Source organism: Orbicella faveolata, unplaced genomic scaffold, assembly GCF_042242905.1.
Source record: "Orbicella faveolata isolate gen_17 unplaced genomic scaffold, um_ofav_v1 contig_24, whole genome shotgun sequence".
Classification (NCBI taxonomy): domain Eukaryota; kingdom Metazoa; phylum Cnidaria; class Anthozoa; order Scleractinia; family Merulinidae; genus Orbicella; species Orbicella faveolata.
Genome location: NW_028301552.1, coordinates 19041198 through 19051025, shown reverse-complemented (window position 1 = coordinate 19051025; position 9828 = coordinate 19041198). Strand labels below are relative to the sequence as shown.

The following is a 9828-nucleotide window of genomic DNA, read 5'->3' as shown; positions in this document are numbered from 1 at the left end:
TTTTTCTCGCGAATTTCTTTCGCGTCACGCACGACGGACTAAGCGAAAGAGGGACTACTCGTAGTCTACTAGAATCCAACATTCCAAAAAGATGGCAATAAAAATACAACTTATGAAAGGGGCATTCATGGCGAATTACACTGAGAATTTCTAATTCACGTATTTCCTGTTGCAGACATTTGACTTTAAACGGCTATGGAAACTGGTAATATTAAGTTATAAATATTACATTTTATGTTTATTGCTTTTAACAAATAATGGTGGCCGCTTTATCGTCCAATATCTAATTACCACTGATCACAAAAACACCTGTTTAAAGAGTTAAAATTAATTATCATATCTTCCAGTTTCTTGTTTCAAATCAGACATCAATGATTGGAAACAATTATGTAGAGCTAAAACGTTTTATTTTTGTTTGAGGTATTAGTAGCAGAAACGAAATGAAAAAAAACAAAAAAAACAAAAAAACAAACAGAAAACTTGCTTGATTTGTTTTGTTCCAACGGACATTTACGTCATGAATTTATGAATGAGCTCTTCTTATGCACATATCAATTCAGCAGTTACATGCTGTATGCTTCAGGATGAGTCGCTTAACAGATCACTTTCAATTTCGCTACTGAACTGAATGCCCCTAAGATTCATAATACGCTTTTCAAATGCTTCACAGATTTTAATAAAGATCGATCCAAGTTAAAAAGGTTAAAAGAAACCCTGATCGTAGAGATTATCGGTCAGTGGTCGCTGTTGATTAGTTTACAAATCGGAAGAATGGAGCCGTGGCAAGTATTTATATTTGTCAAAATACAGCATGCTGATTAAAAGCTTTTCATGAATTCACAGCCTCTGGCATACAGTCCAGAAGGAGTTTTGATATCACATCCTTCAACCGAGTCGACTTGAAAAGTACCTTAATCGTCATGCAAAGTTGTTTGAGATCAACTCGGAATGGGATTTATTCAGACCATCAGTGACACACGTAAATCACACAAACATTAATCATTCACTAATTTATTTACTGTTTTTACTCTCATGACTACCAAAAACCCACTGAATAATACAATATCGAGTTGCCATAGAAACATGAAAACCAGATCACGGATTTTAATGCCTCTCAGGGAATCAGAGCAGGTTTAAAACGAAACAAAACATGGCAAAAAAAAAAAGTTTTTTTTTTCTCTGTTCGTCCGTTCATTCATTCCTTACACTTTTTTGTCCGCTAGTTCGTTCCTTCGTTCTTCCCTACGTTCTTTGTTGGTTTGCTCAGTCATTAGCTACATGTAATTCATCTGTTCACTTCTTCCTTTATTCTGTCAATATTCTAGCAAATCTGTGCTAACACTCTCAGTATAAGCAAGGGTGCATCGTAATCCAATGATGCATGCTCTGGGCGTGAACAAGGTTAACTTTTCTTTGCTTTGCTTCGCCATTTTCATTCCCACTCAAGCTGCTCGTGGCTTCGCTTCCAACAACTCTCCTATCTTACTCTCCAATTCTCTACACTTCTTTCGTACTCTCCAAACTAAAAGCATGAATCAATTGTTAAATTTACCACTGTATTTATTATTCATTTATTCATTTTTTTATTCAAGCCACATCCCATAGCAATGACCAAAGTCAAAGGAAAACTAAACTATACTAAACACATTGTCATTTTGAAGTAGAACGAAATTTCAACGGAACTAAGTCGTGTCTGCCCATTGTCACGTGACAGTTTTTTTACCTGACAGTGTCGGGAAATCAGTGGATAGAGATCAGAACACCCCATGTGATCCACAGACCTTTCTTTTCACGATCGAATGCGATATTTTAAGTTGAAAGATTCGGAATAAGGATTCTACAGATAGCTGTAAGACTAAGTGATCGACGACGTTCAAATACATTTTTTTATAGTTTAAATTGGTTTTCTCTAACATGTGGCTAACATTAACTTAAAAAGCGATGAACTAAACGTCGAACAAATTAAGCTGCTTAGCGTAATGATTTTGGACTAAGTGTGCTTCCTGCAATGCATTTATCTACATGATGAAATTTGCTACTTGTCAGCTAACAGCAACATCATTTTCTCTTACTCACAAGAAATGCTTAACAAAAAATAACTGGACGGATGTTAATGTCACTGAATTAATATGTATCCCATGACTTTGATGTGCCTGGGCCGATTATCTACAAAGGTTTGCGCCTCAATGCCGCACGTGTTGGTGTCATCAGGGAACCCTCCTGAGCCGAACCCGATTCTGGAATCGCAGCTGTCGCATTCATCTTCGTTGTTAGCAATGATACCGATTCTTGCCTTGGGATAATTAGATCGACCACTTACTACATTGAACCCTTCTTTGTTGCAGTTGTGCTGCAAGGAGCCCTGAGAACCAAGCAGACTCTTCCACGTGTCACGACCCATTGAAGTGGCACGGAATTGCCCGTCAGCGATCAGTGAGTACAGCGAATCAGCGCTCTGGTCAAGGGTGATAAAATTCGCGGCTTCCTCCCCAGGGATCTTCATGCCGAGACAGATATTTGTAAAAGGCGTGTTCCAGTAGGTTGGTAGCTTGGTCTCTTGTGAGTCAAACCCAGTTTCCCCCGCCGCAGGGTTAAATGTATCTTGGTTGCTCCAAAAATCGGAATCATAATGGAAGGTTTGCTAGAAAACAAATAGTACATGTAGCAGTATTTTCTTAACTATTTCCGAGAAAGTAGAGTAAATTAGCTGATTATTTCAAAACAAACGCGAAGCTGTCTATTCTGTATTATATAATTTGTTAGATTTAGCTTTTCAGGCCTGGATTTCCCAAATAAAGGCTGCAGAGGAAATAGTCTCTGGCTGACAAATTTCTTCCTGTTTCCAGCAGCTAACAAGGCTAAGATTGGGTTTTCAACTCACCACGGTTTGTTTCTTGGCAGTGCTTTCAAAAGGGAAGAAACGCCTCATGGTTTCACTCACAAAGGTTATGACATAAGTAACAATTAGAAGTGGTGTTCAGCAAATACTGTTACCACAAAGCCAACAAAATTACCTTCGTTCCGTCAATCTTCATGACCAACATCCAACCGCCACCACTGGTCCTGAAATTTAAATTGTTCTGTTTTATATTATTTCAATATTCCGTGTTCCCTGATTCATTGATTTCAGCTTTCGTAGTGCAGTAAGCCACTTCATTTTTGCCTAGGGAACAAGGAGATTCTTGAAAAATCTAAATGACATTGAGAGAAAAGTAAAGGGACTATGTTTTCGGCAACCAAAAAATTTAATTGTGTGTCCATGAGTAGAACCAGGCAGAACCAGGGAGGAGCTGATACAGCTCAAATCATCGATTTCAAACTTGGCGTTAATGTTGGGTTTGGTGAGTGACCGATTATGACAAAATAGTAGGTCAAAATATTTTATTTCCTCCAAAAAGGCCATTTGACACCTATTTTGCATAATTAATTAGTTGTCTTGGTGTTTTTTTTTTTGTTTGTTTGTTTTTTTAATTTCAACAACTAGAAAAGCCGTGTGCAAATTAAATCTACTGGATCATTTTCTAGTTGGTCAGTTCTGCAGGGTGTCCTTCTAACTTGGAGGGTATAAAATATCTTGACCTGTTAGTTTGGCATAATTTTTCCCTCACCAAACACCAAACCCAATATTTGAGCCAATCCGTGGTCCGATGCAAAGATGATTCACTACGTTACATATACATGTCTAATTAAACGAAGTAATAGCTAAAAAAGATGCTTCACTTACACATTTCTGTTGTAGAGCTCCTCGCACGACCAAGCTGCGCAAAAAAAAAAAAAAATAGTTTAATTAAGTTTAGAAATGCAAAAGTTTGCTTGGAATTAACGATAATAGTAGTGTCTTGGTGAATAGTGAGAGTGACAATTCCGCTTTTCCACTGCTTCTGAAAGAGACATTTTTTAGCTCTGTTCCTGATATGTGACCTTCTCTTTGGGTAGGCGTCATTGTAAAAAAAAATAATTTAAGTTTCAGATACTTTAGGTGCTTAACCAACTTGATGTCTCTCAAGTTTCCTTCAAATGTATCGGGACTCGTTTATCCCGGCTCATTGTTAATTTGAGAGAAAAGAATTGGGGGAGTGAAATATCTTGCATGAGGACAAAACCAAAATGTACCTCGACGAAGCCTGAAACCCGAATCGGTGTCCAATAACATCAACCGTTAGATCACTCCCCCACTTAAGGATGAAAATTATATTGTGTTCGAAAAAAATGTTACACACCCAAAAATGGGCGAATTTTACTCACTGAGGCATTCAAATGATCCAATAGTATTCTGACACAAATCATCATCGATGCAGTTGTGTGTTGCTGTAGTACACTCGTCCAAATCTGGAAATGGAGATAATATAATAAGCAGGATCCTTTCGTTAAAGATTTTCCACCCACTCAGTTACATTAAATCCACTTGAGGCTACCTCAAGCTAAAAAGCGCTGAGAGAGATAGTAAATTTGTATTTTCACTTTTCCACTTGACGAGATGAATATAATATTGTTAACAAACAAGTGCAGCGGTGAAAAAAAAAAAAATTCCTTATGTACGATATCAAAATTGCAGGAATCGTTTAAATCATGATGACAAAATAAGGGCTATTCAAAAGCGTATTTCAAATGCAAATATTTCAGTTCGGGCCGTCTTGACAACGACAGACTTCACCTTCACATGTTTTCCCGTCTCCCTGATAACCAGTTTTACAAGAGCAGTTGTACGATCCTTTGGTGTTGATACACTCAGCATTAGCATCACAACTGGATGTTCCTCTAGCACATTCGTCAATATCTGAAAGAAGTATGTTACATTTACTAGATTTGCTTTGACTACTGTAAGCAGAGATCTAGAGGAGTCAGGGGATTCGCTTACTTTACATTTTCAGAATGTATTATTCAATCTAACCGAACGTTACAGAAGTTCATATCTGTGCATCTTGCTCTATCTTGTATGCCCATGCTGCTCGTTGCTTTACGGTTTTTTTTTTTTCTTTTTCTTTTTATTTGGCAATGTGATGAAACGCTGTAAATTCATGACTAGTAGATAGTACAATAAGTAGATAAAGTGAATAGGCCCTTTGCACGATACGGTCACATGGTACAAAATCACACATGCTGGTGAGCAAGTTCCGCTGTGGGACTTCCAAAACAAAGGCAGGTCCAGGTGGACTGGTACGAGTGGCATTGTTTTGGAAGTCCCACTGTGCAACTTGCTCACCAGCATGTGTGATTTTGTACCATGTGACCGGATCGTGCAAAGGGCCTATTGAGTTATGGATCTCAGTAGTCTGCTCGACAATAGACTTATCCCAAGAAGTGTCCTTTTAAAATTACTGTCCTCAAAACATAGCAATCGAAAATTATAATAATTGCAATTTGATATTTTTCATAGGGAATAGTAAGAATCTTTGAATATTTTGGGAAATTTGATAATTCGAGGTATGTTTACAGCAAGTAAGTTGCAGCTACATGTTTCTAACCACTTTCGCAATCCTGACCCGTAAACCCCGCGGGACACAGACAACGATATCCTTTGTGTGTAAAACCGGTTTGACAGGTCGCGTCGTTCTTGCAAGGGACATTGGCGCAAGCATTCTGAAAAAAACCGAGAAAGAAACTCAGAAGACATAAAATTATATTTTTTTAAGAATGTCCGCGGCTGAAAAGAGTTGGTTGTTTTCAATTTATCCATAGATTCTATATAAATAACGACAACAAACTTTTTCTTGCAAATGTCACCACTGAACCCACACAATGCCTAATAACAAAAAAAATGAGTAATTCAAAAATGACTCTTTAAAGGAAACGTCAAACTAGCGCTCAAGACACACATATAACAGCGGAATCAAAAGGAGGAACTTTTAAAATTTAGAAGCTTTTTTTTTCCTGAAGTTCTTTTACCTTTGCCCCATGGTATACGTAATTTGGATTTTCCTCCATGTCTCTCTTGTCCTCTTCATAGGTAGCATTATTCAATTCGCACTTTTGTTTTCCATTTGAGTTTTTCGTTATCATGAGATTATAACTAACACATTTCGGTTCCATGAAGCATAGCGCACCACAGAAATCCTTGTTCGTGACGTCAGCGCTACGAATCACGTAGTTCATCAGACGCTGGCCGTGAAACACTTGGGCTGCTCTAAACTCCAAATGACGACATTCATCTGTAAATTAAACATTTGACAGACTTTTTTTTTACTTCTGCTTTATATGTTTTGTCGGACAAGTTTTTTAAGAGTGGGTAGCGGTAATACTTATCAGGTAATATTCTGCATAATTCCGCGCCAATTACCAATAAAATTGCTGATTCGACTTTCGACCTGATCAACTATCACTTCATAGAAAACGATCAGAGACCGAAAATAATGTAAATATTTCTGTGGAATTCTGAATTTCCTATAAAGCGATTCTCGATAGTTTTCTTAAGTAAGATTAAAACTTCACGCTTATAATTTAGCAACAAAGCCAAATTACTTGTGTTTTTTTTTTTTCGATACGCACAAGCTTTGTGGTTTTTTAACACCCAAGTCGTGCAAAGATTTAGCTTAGAAGGAAGCAGTCACAAAGTTTTTACTAATAACAAAGAAAACTAACCTTCAGAACTCCTTGCGTGAGTAATTAAACAGGACGAGAGAATCAAGATACAGGTGCAGCAGTGGTACATGTAAGACATGGTCCATTAGATTGATAATTTATAATTTGAATGATCGAAAACCCTCTCAAGCTTGTGACGTCCTGACGCTACGTCAACTGAAAACTAAATTTTACATGTCAGTTTTGTTTGTTTTAGCCATGGAAGAGGTGAGTGCTTAATCCATCATTGTCAGTTAGTATGTCCAAATATCTCCTACGGCTTACTTTGTTTGCGAAAACAAATACATTCTCGATAATTCGGCTCTGCAATTTTGGCATATTATGACCCGCTGTCTTCGAATTACTTCTGGAGGGCTGCAAAATTAAAATTTAAAAACGCACCAAAATTTTTAACTCGCTTCGAAGCAGATCTAGTAGAAGTATTAAAAAAAGATTGTACTCTATAGGTTCAATCAGATTTTTCTTTTCGGCAAACGGCGGCGATAATGGTTTAACAGCTGTCTCATTAGTTTTCACGGGACTTACACCACACGAAACAAAAATTACCCCGAAATATCCAGAACGATATTTTCAAACAGATAATATATTATTGAAGACAAGGCAGACTGCTTAGCAATTTAAATTGTCACATGAATAATTCGGCGGCAATCAGAATAGTATCAGAATGTTGTATTTTCCGTCTTATTTTTCAGATTTCGGTATCACAAAATTAAAAAAGTAAATTAAGAACGAAAATAATGGCTTTATTGCTTCTGGCATGGTAATACAAGAGAAAACAGCGAACGAGCAATGGTTCTCCTTAAAATAAGAGTGATTAACTTTTTGGGGCTACTGAAACAAAGAAATTTGACAGCGCGAAATGTATTGAGCACCTGGCTCAAAAATCGTACTTTCGTGTCACGGCATTTCCATCGATAACATGACTCGAGAGTAAAAAAAAAAAAACTGTTTTCGTTCGTTGCCCTGCTTGTGTTATGAAACGAGCTAGGTCTCAAAAAATAATGACCACCCTTCTTAAGATAGATGTCAAAAGAAAATATAGCAATTAAAAATATCAAATTTGATACCGGTAACCAAGTCAAAGGAGCTCAGTCACGGTTTGCGCATGTTGAAACATTTAGCCTCAATTTTTCAAATGCGTCGTTTGTAATCCTTGTGAATCTTCTCCATCCTAAGCCATCCTTGTTCCTTTATGGTTTATCATTATCTCTTTGGTGTTTTTCTATCTTATGAAACTGTTATTTTCAGGTTTCCTACCATTTGAAGGCAATTTTGTATGTGGCCAAAATAACTCAAAAAACTGTGACTGAGCCGTGATGTCGGATCGATAAGGGCTACAATTGTAGGTCTGCTTTTTTCGAATTCCTTTAGCTGTTATGGAAGGCTATCTACTTTCAAGCACATTACATATCGGTTGCTGCAAATTCTGCTTCATTTAAACTTGTCCGTGGGATTATTTGTCAAGAACCTTTTTATTTGTTTTTGTACCAGTGGCAATGAAATCACCGCTACTACAAAATACCAGTGTTTCTGGAAGCAGCATATTAAGATCGAAGAAAAGAGGGGAAAATACGAAATATACGTTGTTTAACAACAACGGAAGTTTACGGAAAACCAACCCACATAGGACTGCTACTCCTTTTCCAAAGCTACGTCCACAGCAGATACAAGAAAAGCCTAGTCAACACAATGGTTATCCGTGTGTACTATACCGTCTAAGGCTTTGCAAAAGAATGCAACAGGTTACGCACCATGTTTTCAAAGCTGCGCTATCCGATAAAATTGGTCGATTCCACCATAAATGAGTTCAGCCAGGAACCAGATAAAGAAATACACACCGTGCCTTCAGCAGACCCATCTGTTTACATAGTGCTGTATTGCTGTTTAAAGATCAGCGATCAGCCCATCGCGTACGCAAAGATATTTATTCTCTGGGAGCTAAGATCGATGTTAACGTAAAACCCATCTTCACAAGCAGAAAACTGTCACAAATTCTGTGTGTTAAAGAAAACAAGCCCCTTATCGTCCACACTCGATGCGTTGTATACTAATTCAATGTAATTTGTGTGATGCAAATTTTGTCGGGTTCACTGCTCCACACTTACCATGTGCGCCAAACTTTTTATGTGACACTTCCGTACATTTTCTTTTTCCTGATTGTGTTACTTACCTTGCAAATTAGGTAGGTAAAGTCTGCATGCGAGCCAAGTGGCCCATCAGGCCGGAGCTTATCCCGGTTTCTGTAGCATGAAGCGACTAGGAGTATTTCTACTCCCCCCTGGATGGGATGCTAGTCCATCGCAGGGTTACTCCCAGCATTAAGTTCGCCGGTACCCATTTATACACCTGGGTGGAGAGAGGCACTGTGAGAGTAAAGTGTCTTGCCCAAGAACACAACACCATGTCCCCGGCCAGGGCTCGAAACCGGACCGCTCGATCCGGAGACGAGCGCACTAACCATGAGGCCACCGCGTCTCCCAACCTTGCAAATTTACCTTGCAAATTATACCCATAGAACTCGTAAATATTTTTTGCGTTGTGTCACATTCTATGTATTCGTATTACACCTTATACTTTTTCACTTTTTAACTTGATAATGGCGTAACGTAGCGCCGAAACGTCGTTCGCTTTTTTAAATGTGTTTTAAAAATCTTTTAGCGAAAAATGTGACTTCTTGATCAATTCATTGTAAAATATTAATTCGCATCTATATTAACACTTCTCATGTTTTGTGTAGTTTGAGGTTATTCAAACTCATAAGACAGAGCCAAACGATATAAACAGAAAAACTCACCGCAAAGTAACAAAACTCAAATCAAAATTCTCGCTTATCCTGGGTTAGCTTAATCGGGCTTTGAACAACCCGTTTCTCGAAGGTCCCGAAACGTTTTCGCACCCGGAAAGCCGTAGCAAAATCTCAGACCTTATCACAATTACAGATCTATTTTATTCACATACTCTTAGCTAAAAATGAGGTTCCATTCCGTACAAGGAGTTAGAGGCGTGTACACCTCTCTGTCTTTGAATACCGATTAACTAAAAATGACTTTTCGGGCCCGCAAAGTTTCCGGGACTTTCGAGAAACAGGCCCCAGGAGCTCAACTTTTAGGCCTAGCAAAAAATTTTATACGGGAGCAAACAGTAGGGAACGTTTTGGGGAAGTTTCCAAAAGATGCAAACATTGTTGAAATTCAAACCGTTCAACAGCAAAATTACCTCTGGAAATTTTGGTAGAAATAGCAAATGGAA

General features: G+C 38.1%; 1 protein-coding gene across 1 annotated transcript; it reads right to left on the bottom strand.

Moving 5' to 3' along the window:
- Positions 1-945: 945 nt before the first annotated feature.
- LOC110054721 (uncharacterized) lies at positions 946-6882 on the bottom strand. Its single transcript, XM_020761076.2, has 8 exons — positions 6580-6882; positions 5887-6149; positions 5466-5580; positions 4655-4777; positions 4246-4329; positions 3725-3758; positions 3015-3063; positions 946-2641 (listed from the first exon to the last, which is right to left on the bottom strand). Exons 1-8 carry the CDS (start codon positions 6656-6658, stop codon positions 2117-2119), a joined length of 1272 nt encoding a protein of 423 aa, XP_020616735.1. The 5' UTR covers positions 6659-6882; the 3' UTR covers positions 946-2116.
- Positions 6883-9828: the final 2946 nt, after the last annotated feature.